This window comes from Periophthalmus magnuspinnatus, chromosome 15, assembly GCF_009829125.3.
Source record: "Periophthalmus magnuspinnatus isolate fPerMag1 chromosome 15, fPerMag1.2.pri, whole genome shotgun sequence".
Classification (NCBI taxonomy): domain Eukaryota; kingdom Metazoa; phylum Chordata; class Actinopteri; order Gobiiformes; family Gobiidae; genus Periophthalmus; species Periophthalmus magnuspinnatus.
In genome coordinates, this window is record NC_047140.1 from 16,962,896 (window position 1) to 16,982,036 (window position 19,141).

General features: G+C 39.7%; 1 protein-coding gene across 1 annotated transcript in view; it reads right to left on the reverse strand.

Moving 5' to 3' along the window:
• The window catches only part of LOC117382187 (gamma-aminobutyric acid receptor subunit pi), a 32,920-nt gene extending 20,139 nt beyond the window's left edge, over positions 1–12,781 (reverse strand). Inside the window, exons 1-3 of the mRNA XM_033979279.2 lie at positions 12,723–12,781; positions 4,603–4,670; positions 3,123–3,340 (exon numbers count right to left, since the gene is read on the reverse strand). Coding sequence (XP_033835170.2) covers positions 3,123–3,340; positions 4,603–4,670; positions 12,723–12,762 — 326 coding nt within the window. The 5' untranslated portion in view covers positions 12,763–12,781. The remainder of the gene's footprint in view (positions 1–3,122; positions 3,341–4,602; positions 4,671–12,722) is intronic.
• Positions 12,782–19,141: the final 6,360 nt, after the last annotated feature.

Genomic DNA, 19,141 nt, shown 5'->3' on the forward strand with positions numbered 1-19,141 from the left:
TTCATATCACGAGTAGGTTACTGTATCACCTGTAGGTTCTCTCACTCAGAGCATTCAAAAACTCAGAGCGATGAAAATTGTGATAGTCTCCCGTACCAATTTTACAGTTTTAAAAACATAAAAAACAGAAATAGTTTATTTTGCAGTGGTCCAAAATTATTCCTCACTTAACCTTATGCATTCTGAATATCCTTATTATTCACCAGGAAGTTTATAAGCGCTTTTCACAATTCTCAGAGGCCAGTGTGGAGTTTTGCCATACGGTAAAGCAACAACAACAACAAGTAGCATGGTAACGCACAATTCCTGATTATCGGACAATAGAATACTTTATGATTAGGTGGAGATAGCACACAGTAGACTTATTTTGACCTCAAGAGCTGCTTATACAATATATCTGTACTGGGGCAAATTTTGTTCAAATACATAGAAAAAAAAAATCAGGTATAGGGCTTTTAAGTCCATAAGCCATCACTGGATTAGTTTTAAGATATTCTGCACTGAACTACAAGTATACAGTGTGCTAACAGCTACTATCAACAGATGCACTGCTGAAGTAACACGTATTTACCAACCCAAGGCATTATTTTAAGTTTTATGTTTTACCAAATGAAGAAGTAACACACACCTGTATCCTTATAGAAGTGCAAAGACCAACTTCAACAACAAAGAAACTGCATTGCACACACGGCACATGAATTTGTCCAAACATTTTTAACTATTCTTTTTTTCTTTTTTTTTCAGATTACATTTAAGCAAATAGTCTTCATCACATCACTCCTTTCTTTTTTTGGATCACTGTTTGTTTCTACAACATGAAAGACCAATGTACAATGACCAAATGTACTCAAAAGCATGTTTAAAGGTTATTAACAATACAAATAATGTATTCCCAAATTGAATTGTGTTGTATCACTGAATGAACTACTAAGGTCATTTACATTAGACTGTTTAAGTGATCACCTTCAGATATTACTTTACCTACTTTTGTAATTCTCATTTCGCCTGCACGTATGATACGACTAACAACGACAAAGCAGAGCGACAGAACTTAAAATCCGCCATATCAGATCATCACAAAAGGAATAATCACATCATGGACTGGGGCATGGGTCATAGGAGCTGAAACAAACGAGATCAAAAGTTGGATCAAGGAGGCCATTGAAATCAGCGACATGAAGGAGCGTTCCTCCCTTCACAGACGGGACACTCTTCTGACCACAGGAGGCGTGGTCAGTTTGCGCAACCTCCCAGGCCAGTCAAGCTGACCACATCTACAGGAAGTAACAACAGCTGATGTACGACACGTCGCCTCCAACACCGGTGACAGTTCTGAGGATGGCTCGCAGTTAGCAGCCAAAACACGTCACGGTAAATACATCTCACTTATAAGTTCTCTGGTTGAAAGAAAATAATAAGCTAACTCAACCAAACTAGAGCCACTAACACACATTGCCATTTTGCTATAACACATTTCACAGTTAATGTTGGTATCCTATCTCGCGGCTCTAGCAAAAGCATTCCACCTTCACATTTGTTACTGTACATACGTCTGCAAACCTGCCACTATATTGTGAGTAATTTCATTCTTATTTTAAACCTTAAGTTGTTATCCGGAGACAAGCCGCCATCCCACCTCTCCAATCCCCGCATGTGCTCCTGACACAAACGAGGAGTGCCAGGAAATCCCGTCACACAAGCTTAAAGGAGCAGAACTAATTCATCCACGGATCATCTGCACCCCTCCGTAGCCTGTACCCAGTCTCCACAAAACTCATTTTAATCAATGCATGTTCCACATACTTGGCCCATGTTAAGCCCTTGAACAGAGGACAATCAAAATTGAAAGATCCTAACAAGGTTCCCGTATATATCTCCTCCTATCGACATATCACATGCTCTACAACTCATACCATCCAGTGCAATCCAATACAAACTAATAGAATCAACAGTGACTTCCCTGCGGTTGCACTATCCCAAATCCATCCCACGGATCGTCCCTCAGACAATTTCTCTCCCACCTCTCAAAGCCACTATTCATTGTTTGGTGAGGCAGCAAAGTAAATACAATTATGGCGATATTGAACTTACAGCTATAAGTCAATGACAAGGCTAAACTGTTTACACCCGCTGGCGAGGTGGTTTTTAAGAGAAGCTTCCATAGGGGGCGCAGCAGTTTTACAGTATGTGATACCAGTCCAAGATACAACATCACATGAGTAATCCGACAATAATTAAATAATAATAAGTAAATGTGATAAAGCAAAAGTCCATTACTTAGTAGAAGTAGAAAGTAGTGGTCCAAGAAGTATTTGGGGAAACAACTACTAAAGTAAGAGTAATTGTAAGAGTAATTGCCTGGACCCAACAACTGACTCATAGCTGCTGTGTCCAGATAGTTACTGTGTGTTGAAGTAAATGTACCTAATTGGAGGGCAGAACATTTAATAAGATGAATAGAATAGACAAATTATAAATCATAATCCACTGCAAAACACATTAACCCAAAGTAGCCCAAACCTTTGCACAAGAAAGAGTACTAGAACACAGTAAAATGTATTACTCAAGTATGATGTCTGAAAGCTAATTTAAGAAGTAAAGTTTTAGTAAATGGAAATGTAACTAAGTACCAAGTTGCATAGTTAAATAATTCAAGTACTTTGGACACCAGTCTGTTCTTATGTTAAATGTTACACTGTGATCTTATTAAGTTAAACTAAGCTATGATTGACCAGTGTTTAAAAGTGTTTTGTTGATTGATTTATTCTCATTACAGAAAATGTAGCACATCAATGTCTCTGTAATCTCCCAGTTGTCCAGGTAGGGCCCATTGCAAAAGAAGATTGAGTTCTGTCAACTTGGCAAAAATATGTCTATTACATGTGATTCCGGTGAGAGTTCACACCTTAGGGTAACAAATTCTTCTTATGTAACCAACTAGGGTGTGTCCAATTTATTCCATTTTCTTTTGCTCAATAATTTTACAGTCTAGTTTTGGTTCTGATAATTGACTATCACATTAGAAAAAGGCTGTAGTTCCATTTTAAACCAGGGGCATACGCTTCATTTAGTACTTTTACCCATTCATTAAACCCACCACCTCCCACAGTTTTCCCTCTTACCTGAGCGCGTACAGGACGGTCCCGTTGGGGAATATCCGGATCAGCCTGTTCTCCACAGTGATGTCGTGGAGGAAGGACTTCTTGGAGTCCACGATAAATGTGTCCGGGACCCACAGCAGCTCCACTAGGCGACCGTCTAAACTCAGGCTCTTGTTTCCCTCAAACACCAGCCGCTCATCGGTCCAGCGCTGACGGAGGAAGATGGTGGCTGTGTAATCCTGCAAATGAGGTTACAAGGCCAGGAAGTTAGCTTCATGGGTTTAAGCTTTTCAAAGTATTTGGCAATAATTAAAAAATGTGAAAGATGTACAGCTTTAAAGAGCCTATACCTGTTTTTTTTATGTATTTGAGCAAAATGTGTCTTGCCTCAGTACAGATGTATTGTATAAGCACTCTGTACTGTATGTATCTAATTGTAGTCCGTTTTATTGACAGAGAATCAGAAAACGCACACTTAGCATGCTAGTTGTTGTTATACATGATTTACAGTTATGGCAAAACATTTTATGAAATACAAGTTATGTTTTTTTTGTATTTTTTAACATTTTTTATGACAACATTAAATCTAACAGGTGAAAAATGAAAAAAATTTGATTTAAAAAAGAAATTCAGATGCATTTTGAATTGATACGAGAATCTTCCAATCACGATATATCACTGAATCAATTTCTTCTTACACCCCTAGATGTGAAAAGCTCATTGTTATGAATAATTGTGATACTCAGAGTCGGAATGCATGAGGTAAATGTTTTTAAGAAAATCATTTACAGCACCTTCACTGCGATACTGTGGAACTTCACGGTCAAAGTATTAACATCTCCAAATTGGGTGGGGGCTGTCCACCATGAAAAATACATAATGTAACTTCAAAAACAAACCTTCATTAGTTAGTTTGTTCAATATTACTGTACAATTTAGTTCAATATGTCTCATTGGGAAGTCTCAATTTTGTGCTGTTGAGTTCTTTTAACTACAACTCCTGATGCATAAATATGGTTGCTGGTGTGGCTCTTCCAATCTTACACCAATACATTTCTATAGGCAACACAAAAATGTCAGTTAATCTGCAAATTGGGGTTACAAGTTCACGAAATTAGTTTCGGGATAAAAGCTATCAATAAACTGCTGACAGACCATGCATGTCTCCCCCCTACGTAGACCATTACTATAGTAAGCATTTTTTTTTACATTGTTGGATATTGATAGCGTCAGGTCCCTAAGCTAAGTACACTTCAAGGAAAAATAATCCATTGCAATGCTTCAACTCAGCAAGTATTTCCACGTTTCGTTTCAAGTCCAAGGATCATGCTTTTTATTCTCAAATGTCCCTCAGTTGCATCACATGGGTTGAAAGCGTGTAATGGATTTGCTCCTACTGTAGAAACAAGCTGTGAATGCAGTGCAGGGTCTCTCATAGACTTTCTGCAGTAAAAACAGAATTCTTACGGTCATAAGGGGTTAGGGGGGAGTGGGACTGTACCATATTGATTTCTGAGATGGTGTCGATGCTTGCGATGTCCAGACTCATTCCGACTGTCACAGGGCCGTCTGCAAAACAAGCAAGAAAAAACACATTGTGACAAAGGAGTAGATTGGATTATGGTGTATAACAGTGGTTCTGGTGATACAGTGTTGTCCGTTACAGATTTTGCATGAATATTAAAGGTGTGCCAGGTAACTTTTCTGTGTGTGAAGGGTCCACCACCTGCTTGTCTTCCTTTGGTTGTGAATACATTTGAAAGAAAGAAGAAGATTAGATTATGGTGTATAACAGTAGTTCTTCTGATGATATCAAGTGTTCTCCAGTACAAAATGTATTTAGTGTGTCAAATGTTTCTGTTGTAGGATCCGCCACCCCACATTCTTGTTTCCATGGTAATGTTTGGCTGGAATGCTCCACAGTAATGAATAGATGGCATTACAAACATTTGTAGTTCCACAGAAAAAAGCAGGTGACGAGATATTTCAGCAAGAAAAAACATCAGTTTCAATAACTGAAAATTAAACATGTTTAATGCCATACTACCGAACATCCCAGCACATATAGTTATAGATTTGAGTATGTTTGCCAGGCAGCAGCTGGTTGCCCTAGAGACAGTCATATCAAATACCTGATAAAATACAGTATACGGTATAACTTGTGTAACTCTCTATGTTGATGCAAACTAACTACCTATTTTATTTTATCATGTCATATTTTTTAACGATTTGTACATTTACAATATTTTGAGGGGATCAACCTGCTTTAGCATTAGTTTCAATATTATCGTTTAGCGACTATATTTTCTTCACCAATATATTGTACTTAAAATTTGTTAAAGTGACAGGTCTAACTACATTGCAGATATGTGTACTTGTTTGCACTACGACTCTAACTATCCCAACTTCTGTTTATGGCAAAAGATGAATTTCAAGTCAACTCCTGTTTGGTTTCTTTGCTTGTTTAAATTTAAAACGTCTCGCCCATCAATGTAATTATAAAACTAGCTATGGCACTGTTTATTTTCTGTCTAGACTGAATCCCTTTAAATGGCTGAATGTTTTTATCCCTCTTTTTGGTGTCTGGTCATTTTGTGCTTCATCAGTTTTGTGACTTTGTTTTTTCCCTTTGGCTTTTCAGATACTTCTTCTTGTCTCTCCACATCTTAAACTCCTTCTGAGTAAACAGCTTTGCTCCCAGCCTAGATTTTCTATGCTTTTGTCCAAGCCCGTTGACAAATAATTCAATTTGTCCAGACACTTTAAAGTTATTTAGTCAAGAACCTCTGAACAGCAATCAGGCATAAAATTATGATGATATGGTAAATGGTCACATTTTTATGTAGAGCTTTTCCACCTTTAAGGCACTCAAAGCGCATCAAGGAACCACTCATTCACACACACATTCTTACACCAGTGTACACAGACACAGAGGGGTGAGGTTGGTTATGTGTCTTGCCCAAGGATTTAACGACAGTGTTCATCTGTGGGAACTGGAATTGCATCACTAACCTGTGGGTCACTGGATCTGACACTCAACCAATGATGTTTATGTCTTTGTGGTGGCACTTCCAGTTAAGTGGGAATCCCATTAATTTCAATGGAGAATTTGAGTAAAGTTTTGCCATTAAAATATGATATAAAGTATGTTCATTTGTTTAAAATGTTCTATGTTCATGTGACCAACAAGTCAACAATGCACCATTTCTCTGGAAGTAGTCCATACAGAACTTGCACTGCCTGGCCAAAAAAATAAAAATAAAAGTCGCCACCTGGGTTTAACTAAACAAATAGGTCTGAGCCTCCTGCAGTTGTCCGGTCTAGATTCAGCAACAGTCTGTGCTCAAAGAATGAGGTCAGCTGACACCTGAATATACTGAATGACCAGGTTATTCCATCAATGGATTTTTTTCTTCCCTGATGGCACAGGCATATTCTAAGATGACAATGCCAGGATTCATTGGGCTCAAATTGTGAAAGAGTGGTTCAGGAGCATGAGACATCATTTTCACACATGGATTGTCCACCACAGAGTCCAGACCTTAACCCCATTGAGAATCTTTGGGATGTGCTGGAGAAGGCTTTGTGCAGCGGTCAGACTCTACCATCATCAGTGCAACATCTTGGTGGAAAAATAATGCAACACTGGATGGAAATAAATCTTGTGACACTGCAGAAGCTTATCAAAACAATACCACAGCATTGTGTGCTGTTATCAAAACTAAAGGCGGTCCAACGAAATATTAGAATGTGATGGCGACTTTTTTTGGGCCAGACAGTGTATTTGCTGTCAAGATTGGCAGCCCCATACAAAATAATACAACCTGAATGACGATGGCGGCGCCCAAGGCAAGATCTGGAATAAGGTGAATTCGTAAAGTTGGCAGTTTTAGCCATGGTACTTTTTATATGATAGTTCCTTCATATGTTCATTCAAGACTCTGCATCATAAGCGTGAGTTTTGAAGATGTTCTGACCCAGATGTCTAATCACTAAAATTGAAACTTTGTCAAATGACTTTCTCATTTCTCTGCTTCCTACACACCACAGCCTATTCAATTGCCTTAAATACCCTACTAAGTGTCTGTAAGCGGCCATATTGTTTTTGCTCATCACTCGTAAACCATGAGCTAAAGTGTACAGTGTTACATGATGTGAGGTTATTACAGGTCGTTTTTGAGATGCTAAGACAGACCCCGCATTGGATTTTGACGCTTCTTTGGGGAATTAGTTCTTCTTGATGAACCGTGAAAGAAGGAAAACTTTGGCATTTCACCGCTTTGATCCCTGCTCCCACTCCCTCTTATCAATCTTCATTTTAAACATGATGAATGAGGTCGCTGTCATGGAGCAGATATGGCGCTGTGTGTGGGCTGTGCTTAACCAAACAAGTACGCTCTACTTTTATTACATAGGTTGTTACTAATACTATATTTAAGATTTTTTTTCTTTTGGTAATGTTTATAATTTTACATCCTGGTTGGACACAGCAGATCTGCCATACGTAAAGGCAACTCCATAACTATTAACAAGCAACCAAAATGTAAACAAAGGCCAAAACATGTCTAAATTACACAATAACACTTTTATTTTGTTAAATGAAGGTTTAAACTGTAAGAAAAATACCTTCCTTGTGTGTAAACTGTCTCTGCATTTTGGATGGAGTTGATTGACAGTTGATGACATAGATAGAAGCATTTACAACTCAGCACTACTTCCTGATATGTTTGTACTTTTTTTTTTTCTACGTTTCTTCACAAAACTGCCACTTGACTGATGTAAAATTATGATGAATATTTACCTCATTTACTATCCCACCAAATTAAGTCATAATTATTACATCTTAATCTGTCAAATGCACTTTAAATCAATGATGTGGGTGTAGCTTGTCAAATGTGGAGACATTTCTGTAAATTATACAGTTTATTTGGTGTTCACGGACTTTTCAAGTAAAGTGGAGTTCTTTCTCATTGCAATTAATTGAGAGCATATAAGAAATAATGGTAAAGTCCACAGAGTAATCCCAATATGGATTTAGGATGGCATAAAGTCTTTGTTATAAAAAAATGTGAAGTTTTATAGTTCAAAAACTCATACAATTTCAATCTTTAATAAAACCTCTTTGGTTAATTATAATATTAAAAATTGTGTAATTTTGAGCAAATTGGGCTAAGTGTGTATGCCTTCAAACAGTGAATAGTGACGGTGGTAGAGTTATTACATTACTCAAGCAATAATTTCATTTGCATGTTCAGACAGTCTATGAAATTGTCTCATATAAATACATTTCATACAGTGTTGTTCTCTTAACAATGGCTAACGTACTTCTGTACAGTGATGCTTTTTAAATTAATTGCCTGTTATGATATGGCAGAGTGAAAAACTGTATTCAAAGGTTTCAAAGTAGAGGCTGGTGTCTGCATGTATATTATATCGCCGTAATCAGTACAGAAAGAAAGGTTCCTCAAACAATTTCTTTTCTGCGTTTTGATTATTTCCATTTTGTCACAGTTGAGCTGGAGGAAGTTAGATTGTAGCCAGGACTTTATTTCAGAGATGCAGTTTGTGAGGGTTGAGTGTGTGACCGGGGTTATTGATTTAGTGGACAGGTGAATGTTGTCTGCAAAACAGTGGAACCAAAGGCCGTGGCGGTGAATTATGTGACAGAGGGGGAGGATGTAGTGTATGAAGAGGAGGGGGGAGAAAACTAAACCTCAGGGGACACCTTGAGTGAGTGGAGCAGACGGGAACCTATGGATGAACTTGTGTTGAGTTTGGAGAGAAATGGGAGGTTAGAGATGGGTCTATAGTTGTTGGGAATGTTGAGGTGAAGTCCAGTTTTTTTTTGCAGATGGGAGTAATGGTGGCAAGCTTGAGTGTGGATGGAGCAGATCCAAGAGTTCAGGCAGATCAAGGAGAAATCGGATTGGGCAGAGCAAGTGGTTTGGGGGCAGAGAGAGGCAGAAAGCAGGGATGGAGATGCTGAGAGGTGGTTGAACAGGAAGGAGGGGCATTTTTCTGCTGTGAATGTTCAGGTGATTGAGATGTTTTTTAATGGCAGTGAAAAGTCTTTTCAGATTTCCAGAGCCAAACTGGATGAGTTGGTAGTGGTAGATGTTCCAGGCGTGAAACAGGACTTCCTTGTATTGTTGCAGAGGGTCTTTGTAGAGTTAGGTGTGGAATCCTTTGGTTTTCAAGTGGCTTAGTTGTGTACCAGGAGTGTACCAGGGAGCAGAGTGACTGAATGGGATGGTTTTGGGCGTGCTTCCTCAAACGGGGGGAGGGTCAGATATGGAGAGGTTAGTGCTGGAGAGGTATGTCAACAGTTATGGGTGGGAAAGTTTACATGCTGTCAGTTCAATATATAAAGTCAGTAGTAGCAGTAGTAGTGGCAGCCAGTAGAGTCCAAGTGGAAATTGAAAACACCAAGTAGCAGAACGTAGGGGGAAGTGGAGACAAGTTGGGTCAGGAATGTGGAGAAATCAGACATGAATGATTTGGTTTTGGGGGCAGTAGATCACAGCAACGGTGAAGGGGGCTGAAGCAGTTACTTTGAGGGCCGGATGTTCAAATGATGGAACAGAGGGAATCTAGAAATATAGGAGAAAAAGTATGATGTCTGAAAACTCATTTGAGTTGTGGTGCAGTTTTATTAATAAATGATTGAACCCACACTTTATTGCACAAAGACAGGTCCCCTTACCACGTTTGAGCCCAAGTTTTAATCAATAAATCCTGTTGGCTGTATATATGGTTTTAAATGTCAAGATATATTGGATCCATGTGCTATCTCTGTAGTTTTCACTAGGGGTATACTAATGAAAGATTGCCTCTACAATGTTATTTCTGTCAGCATAAATCAAAAATATTTATATATTCTGACAAGTACATGAAATGTCTAGTCTGCCTGACTATTCAACTACAATCAGGGATAGAAACTGCCAACCATGTAAGTGAACATCTACCAATTCCCTCTGCAACTTAGCCCTGAAACTCGAAATGAGAAAGCACAACCAAAAGGCAAAGTGGAAAGTGGAGAGACCAGATTGAAACGTAATTAAAGTCTTTGTGATTGATTGGGTCTTCGGGCTTCACAACCAAAACAAAGAAGTTGGGAGGAAAGAGGACCATTGTTTAGATGGCTTGGTTAAGTTAAGAGTTATTACAGATGAAACAAAACATAATCTTACTGTGTTAAATTAAGGGAGCTCAGAAAAATATGGGCAGCAGGTTGTGGTTTGAGTTTGCATGTTTTTCCCTGTGTCTGGGTGAGTTTCCTCCAGTTACTCAAGGAATTAAGATTCTCTGTCAGATAATAAAATTAAATCTAAATGAGAGGTTAGCAAGGTCCAGCGGTGCTACACATTTTTATGTTTAGACATGAAACTCGACAATCTTTACACTTTTCCTATAAAATAATGGACCCCCACTTTAACTGACCTTTCTGTTGACAGAAAGGTCAGTTTCTGTCAACATTTCACTAATGTCTAGATGAAGGTGTAATTGTAATCATATTACAAGTAATAGTTTTTCATTTTTGCTAAAATATTAAACTGGGATTGTACACATCTGTAGAATCCCTCAGTTGTCTAGGTATGACCCATAATCAGTAATCCGTAATCTGCATTATATCTTCTCCCTTCAAATATAAGGGAGTGTCCACCAGCAATCTAACCAGAACTGAAGAAGCCGCTTGAATTAGTGGAGAAACATCTTCACTCTAAAACTTCTGTCCAGTTCACAGAATTTGCTTTTTAAAGTACACTTCATGACCCTGTAGAATTTTACTCGTAGTGCATGTTTTAGGTTGATTTCAGGTATAATCAGAATACCAGGAGGAAGCTCGCCCAGACACAGAGAGAAACATGCATACTCCACACAGATAAGACCCGGGAGTCGAACTCTGAACTTTCTTGTTGTAAGGCATTATTGCTAGGCACTAAGGCAGACCTAAAGCAGACCTATTTCAGAGCTTTTATCCATGTTATAGTTGTTTCCCCTTAGTAGTAGTGATTCATGCATGTTTGAGCAATCTTTAATCGCATATTTTCAAGATGCCATATTGCCGATCAGTCCCTCTTTTCACCTCCACCGGCATAAATACCCTGCTCTGTACTTACTTTTTTTTTCAATTTTATTGCCTTAATCCATGATATTGAACCCTACGTGGCTCGTTAGCATAATCTACAGTCATGGATAGGAAGGGCCGACAACTTGACAGCTCTTTGTTGTGATGACGTTTCCGCCGGTGTCAGCTCACATTGGGCACTGCAGTTTTCTGATACGGAAGCCAGTGGACTGGTTTCTTTTACTAAGTCCTTCTGGATGAATATTGTGATTTAATATATGCAAACTGTAACATAATGATCCATGGGTGTCAGAGATTATAACTATGTAACAGACACAAGCACAATCGCTCTTCTTTAACCCTAACCTTGATAAAAGAAAGCTACAACAGTTTCGTTGAAGAAAACCTTAGACGTTTGTCAGATATACATTAAATAGTGCCATAATGATCAATACTAAACATGGAGCTATTGACAATGGCTAGGAATATGGGATTTCAGTAAACCTTTAGATGTGCCCATATCGCTTATACTACAGGAACTTCCCTTTGTTTTTCCACACGTATGCAGTAAACTTCAAAGTGTGTCTACTGTCAGCACATATTACTCTACGTGAGCGTGCGGGGATCCGGGTGTTTTTCTCGCTTTCTACTTTGTCTCCTGTCATACGTGTCTGCAGATTCCTATCGTCAAAGAAAGGATGCAGGTACATGTGAGAGAGAGTAAAAGAGAGAGAAAGAGGACAGAAGAGAGGGGGAGAGCAGGGGATGTAAAAGAAAGATTGGGGGAGTAATGGAGAGAACAGAGGGAGGATACGAGACCATGAGAAGGGGGACGAGAGGAAACAGAGAAGAGAAAAGACAGAGAGAAGAGAAGGAAAGAATAGGAGAAAGAGAGAAGAATGAAAGAGAGAGCAGGGGGATAGTGAAGCAAGGAGAGAAGGGGAGCGAGAGGATAGGAGATCAAGAGAGAGAGAAGAGAGGGAAATAAGGGGTGAGAGAGAGAGAGAGAAGAAAGGAGAGAGAAAGAGGGAGAGGACAGTAGAGAGGGAGAGCGCAGAGGATAGAGAAGAAAGAGGTGGAGTAGTGGAGAGAACAGAGGGAGAGAGAGGATACGAGACCATAAGAGGGGGGAAGAGAGGGAACAGAGAAATAAGAAAAGACAGAAAGAAGAAAAGGAAAGAAGGGGAAAGAGAGAGGTAAAAAAAAGAGAGAGACAGCGAGGGATAGAGAAGAAAGTGAGAGAGGAAGAGAGGATGTGAGGGGGGAAAGAGAAGATGAGAGAAATAAGAGAAAAGAAAGAGAGATGAGAAGTAAAGAAGGGGAAAGAGAGAGGCCGAGAGAAAGAGGGGGATAGAGAAGAAAGTAAGGGGGGAGAAATTTGAGAGGAGAGAGGGAGAGAGAGAGGATAGGACACCGTTAGAGCGGGAGAGGGAAAAGAAGGAAGGGGTGAGAAAGTGGAGATCGATGGAGAGAAAACAATTGAGGGAGATAGAGGAGGAGAGAGAAAAGGAGGAGAGACAGCTCAGTATGGTACATTTGTGCAGATTTCTTACTGTCAAAGAAGGGCCTCAGGTATTTGTTGTATCCTTTCATCAGTCTCTGGATGGTGGGAGGCAGGATCTCGCCCTCTTTCACTTCTGCGTTAAACATCGAGCTCTCCAACAACCTGACAATACAAAGACAAGAATAAAGTTATAATCAGGTTTTGACATGCAGATTTGTACAGGGAATAAAAGACAAAAGAAGACGTTATTCTGAGATATGGGAGGTGAGTTGCAGGTTAAACATGACATCACAGTAGTCGGTCTAGAATATTTAATGGAAATGGCAGCAATTCAATTTTATTTTATTTATATAGCACATTTAAAAACAACTTCAGTTGCCCAAAGTGCTGCCCAAATGCATAAAAAGTCAATAAAAAACACCAAGATATCCTGTCCTGATAGTATTAAATGCCAGGGTGAAGAGGTGGGTTTTCAGGCATACCAAGGTTAACAATAATCCAAATGTGACGTTACAAATGCGTGGATAAAACTGTCATTGCTATGTAAAGGTGAACTATGTAACTTTTCTGGTGGGGTTCCGTGACTTCCTTGTTTCCGTGGAGATATTATTGCTTTGCCTTGAATGTTCCATGATATTGCATAACTTATCTACCCTGCATTTAATCAATCAAAGTGTTTTTATTGTTCAAAAATGCCCAGAAAAATGTATTCTGTGTGAGTGGGGTAACCTCTCCGCAGATATCAGAATCAGAATCAGAATCAGAATCACTTTTATTGATCCCCGAAGGGAAATTCTCTTAGTTACCAGATGCCACAACCACAAGATAGAATTTAAGAATAAAAATAAAAAGTAATTTAAATAAGAATAAAATTTGTGCAATAAGAATAAAGTGTCATGCAATAAGAAATAAAGTGTCAGTGTTTCTAAAGTGTCAGTGTTAAACAAAATAAATAAATAGATCACCTCACAAAAATCACACACTATTTACATCTATGTACAAAGTGGAATATTGGAGTATTGAAGTGTTTGGTTACAGAACGGAGTTTAACAGTTTGATGGCGACAGGCAGGAAAGATTTCCTGTGTCTCTCAGTGGAGCAGCGTGGCAGTAACAGATATGACCTGTAAGCAAGACCCGTCTGTCTCCATGGAGATAGAAAAGCTCCATGCTATACTGTGGAATATCCCAGGCAAATAATATCATCTCCATGGTGACAAACAGGTGAAAAGTTACACACAAGGAAAGTATCTTAGTGCACCTTTAGATAAAACTGGACACAGAGCATTGTTCCACTGGGGATTAATGTAGTTCTAAATAAAATCACTCAATCAGTAAAAACAATGCAAAATCTTTTAAGACATTTTCCATGGCTATTATTTAAAAGAGAATGTATGTTATTTCTGGATTCTTTTTGCGTTGCCAGGTAAATCAGATTTATTGGACCAGCTTGTCTTTCCAATTCATCTGCACAGAGCCAATTCCACTCCATAGAAATCTACAAACCACACTGAGCTGAGCTGGAGAGAGGCCATTTATCGGCACTGAAAACTGCACCAGAAAAACTCAGTTGGTGTGTGTTTGTCCGCTGATCTGAAGGCTGGCGGTTCGACTCTAGCTCTAGACTTAAAACACTGGTTGAGCGGTCAGATCCACTGACTCACAGGTTGGCGTTGTGATTCTAGCTCTCACAGATGAATGCTGCCGTTGTGTCCTTGGGCAAGACACTTAACCCACCTTGCCCGTAGTGTCTGCGTGCACTGATGTATGAATGTATGCGTGAATGGGTGAGTGGTTCTTTGATGTAAAGCACTTTCAGTGCCTTGAAGGTGGAAAAGTGCTATATAAAAATGTGACCATTGACTGAACAAAAGATGCTTCATTTTTAGACTGTTCAGACTTTGACAAATCCTGACATGTGTAAGCCCATTCTTCTCTTTGATATTCCCCTGCTCCACTGAATTCTCAGTGGTATAGACAAAGCTTTTTATATAAATAACCCATGTGGAGAGTGGGTTATAACTAAAACAATAAAATGAAATCACCAAAAGTTCAAATGTTAATACAGTTTGATTTGTCCAACACCTGCTCCCTGATTACAGTACAATAACATCCCACACCCATCTGTTGTTTTTGTGCTCCTCTGTTCTCTGTTCTTTATGTCCTGTCCATGTGAAACAACAGCTGAGAAAGGGAGAGAAGGGAGAAGACGAGAGAAGGAGGGAGATGTATGGGGGAGAGGGAGAGAGGAAGGGTGGGAAGGGAATAAAGGAGGAGGGGGAGAGAGAAGGGGAGAGGAAGAGAGAAGGAGGGAAAGACAAGGCAGGAAAAAGTGGAGAGAAGGGAGGGACAGAAAGCGAGGATAGGAGACGATTAGAGGGGAAAAGGGAGAAGAGATGCGAAAAAGGCGTGAGAGAGAAAAGATGAAGAGAGAGTAGTGGGAGGAAAGGAGCTGATAAGATTCATGCCACACTCTGACAGCTCTGACAAAGGTCCGACCACCAAAACATGTCAGGTAAATAAGCTTAGAACTACTTTGCATTTTTGTACTGTTACAAGAAAACTGAAAATTATATTAATGTGCTTTGTGGCTTTACAAACCACATTAATCTTACAGCTTTAAGTAATTCAATTGACAAGAATCACATCTTTGGGGTTAAATATGGTAAATGGTCACATATTTATATAGTGCTTTTCCACCTTCAAGGTGCTTTACAAAGCGCTTTACATAAAGGAACCACTCACTCATTCACACACACATTTATACACCAGTGTACGCAGCCACTGGGGGCAAAGTGTCTTGCCCAAGGACACAATGACAGCATTCATCTGTGGGAGGTGGAATCGCATTACCAATCAGTGGATCTCAACCAATGAAGTTTGTGACCCGCCAGCCTTTGGATCAGTGGACAAACACTTTACCAACTGAGCTACTGTCGCCCCATATTGACACCACTTTCAGAAGCTAATGTGAAATATAGTATTCCCCTTTTTCTTTACAGAGATACTATAAGATAACATTCAACAAATCTGCAGTCCGACAGTTAAAGCCAAATTCCACCATAAAATTCTGACCTGTCCTCCAGCTTAATTTTAACTATCCATTCAGAATGATGAGAAGTTATAACTGTTGCTATAGTAATTACCAAATCAAAACTATAAGTATTATACCTTGATGTAGTCTATGACACATTACCACCTAGTTCTGAGGATGGCTTGCAGTTAACAGCCAAAACATGTCAAGGGAAATACATCTCATTTAAGTTGTCTGATTAAAAGAAAAAAGAAGCTAAAAACATTATATCTTTTGAATGCTCACCCATCCTCAAAATGGCATCATATAACCGGAAGATGAAACTCATGAACAGGGACTTGTGAATGTTGTGATGTCCCACAAACACAACCTACTGGGGATTATATGACACAGCAATCAATGATAATTTAATGACCGCTTGAAACTCCACTTTTTCCACTCTGCTCATAGCCTCTTTGCCTTCAAACTATAGACTGTATATAAAAATGGACATAGCTAACCTGCTAGCCACCGTGTTCCAAATAAGAAGTGAGCATGGGCGTGCTTCCGGCTCCATCGGCTCTGCCTCCAATTCGCTTTCTACTGAAAAACTTTCGCCTCTTTCTCTGTAACTGCTGCTGTCAGCCTCATCATTTTGGTCTTAAAATGTTTGTATTAATCTGCACGACATGATCCTGGTGTTTTGATCTGACTATTTTGTCCTTAAATCAAGATATGAACATTAATAACAGACCAAGGAGTCGCCTTCTTTCCCTGAGGTTGCTCCCACTAGCGTTAGCAACAGGTTTGATTGACAGTGAAATGAGCAGAACGGCCTTCAACAGACTCACTCCGGATCGGCTGTTTGGTTGCTATGATACAGTCAGAATTCCAAATATGCAAATTTTCCCTTGAACGCTATGGGCGACGTCACACTCCCTTAGTCCACTTTTGCATATGCTTCAAACCCACCCCTTTAAAGATACATCGGAATTCCCAACAGACACAGGGAAATTGTGGCAGATGATTGCATTGCTGCGGTGACATCGGGGGAATAGAGAACCATCATTGTGTGTTGCTCTCCCCAGAGGTTTGTGTGTTTGTGTAAATCAGACCTAAATATGAGCAATCCGTGAAGAGAGGGAGAGAGGAGAGGAAAAAAAGAAAGAAGGGGAAGCATGATAGAAGGGGAAGAAAAAACAAAGAGAGGTAGACAGAAAGGGACAGAGAGCGAGGAGCCTGGAAAAGCAACAGAGAGAGGTGAAAAGAGAAAAGAACAAATGAGAGGGAGAGAGGCAGAATAGGGACGAAAGAGAAGGGAGAGAAGAGTGAGGGGGCTAGAGAGAGGGATATGCGAGAGGAAGAGAGAGAAAGTAGAGAGGGGGGCAGGGGTAAAAAGAGAGGAGATGGAGAGGGTGAGAGAGGGGTGAAAACAAGAGATGAGAAGGGGTAAGGAGATGAGTTGAGACAGAGAAAGGAGGACGAGAGAGACAATTATGGAGGAGGGTGGGAAAAAAGAGAGGGGGGAGAAGGAGAAGAGAGACAGGATAGTAAAGAGAAAGAGAGAGAGAGCCTAGGGGCAGATGCCTGATGTAAGAGGGAGTGAAGGAAGCTGGAGCGGGCCGTGTGCAGAGGCTGAAACATTTAAATGAAACACTGAGCACATTCAGAAGAACAGGAGGACAGATACAGAGAGATAGTGACTTCTTCTGTCATGCATTTTACATATGAGGTTATATTGGGTGTCTTGCAGTTGTATAATTACAGTATAAGTGCTAAAATCCAACCCCAACCACATATTTGTTACTTTGTCCTTACCTCGTTCTTAATCCCAACCTGCAAACTGTCCCTCTCAACCAATCATCCCTCCACCCATTCATGTAAATACTCTCTCCCTTCTGAAAACTAATAATTGTGAATATGTAATGAAGCAATGAACCACTTAGAAACAGCTATAACTAGAACTTTAAAGTAGTATATCTGTGTGTGGCAGAAGAGGAGAGGGCCATTTGTTGGTTGAAGAGTTCTTCATTGGAATTGAACTGAGTCACTCGAAACTGACTACACAAGACTGATGCCCGATGAGCAGTGGTCTTACAAGCATCATGAAAGTTTTAAAAAAGCAGCATACATTTTAATCAACAAATAAGAATGCATTATTTTTCAACTGTGCTTGATAAAAAAACCTCTCAAAGTGCTACGTTTATTCATTCTGCTACAGTGGCAAGGCAAGTTGCATAGCTTTACAGAATAAGCAAGACATTAAAATCACAACGCAAACAAATCAAAACATAAATAATTATCGTAAAACAAACATCAAAAGAGAAGAGTTAAGAATAAAAACCTTTCAGTCATGCACAGCTAAACAGAACCATTTTGAGCCTGGATTTAAACACTGTCAAAGTAAAGGCCTGTCTCACATCTTCAGGAAGACGTTGATTCTCCAGGTTTAGTCCTGACTCTGGGCACCAGCTGGAGGACGCTCCCTGAGGTCCTCAGAGAGCGAGATGGTTCATATGGCACAAACATGTTGGAAATGTGCTTTGGTACTAGGCCATGGAGAGATTTGTACATAAGCAGAGCTGCTATAAAGTCTATTTTCTGAGCCACAGGATAACAGTGCAGACTACTATAAACTACTATAGTCACAGCTGCCCTGGGGTAAACTAACAGAAGTGACTCCAATCTATCTGCCCCTCTGACTCACACATACTAAACAGGTGGGTGAAGTGTCTTGCCTAAGAGCACAACTACATATTTAGTTCAGATCCAATGTATATTTAAATATGGGATGTTAAAATGTGTTTACAGCAAATATATCTCAAATACTAGTGCATAGCTATAATTATAGAAAAAGCAATGGTCTATTTATAGTCCTATAAACACATGGTATTCATGTGTATACACAATACAACGGAAGTTATGATTTATTCATGCTAAATGGTGCACAGGGTCCATTATGGTTTGTTTACGCAGGTGTCACTCTTTCTCCACTTCACATAACAGGGATATACAGCCTGTAACGTGCTTATATGTGCATGAATGCTAAAGTGACTGCATTCAGCCTGTGCTTCTGAAACCAGCTTCTATCAAAGTACTTTACATCAACAACACTATTCAACCATGAGCACAATAAGTACACATTTATGAATGTACTATATGCAGCAGGAGTACTCAAGAGGGCACAGAAGGTTCAGTGTCTTGCCTAAGGACATGTGCGCAGCAGCTATCGGGGAGGAGGAACACTTAGAATAACTACACCTTAACCCCCCTTAAGAAAGCACGAGGAAGGACTTAATTCACGATGAACAAATAGTTTATTATTTAAACTGAGCGACAGCAGCTCAGTTGGTAGATTGTTTGTTCACTGATCTGAAGGTTGGCGGTTCAAATCCTGCTCTCCACATAAACATCATAGGTTGAGCGGTCAGATCCTCTGACCCACAGGTTGACCGT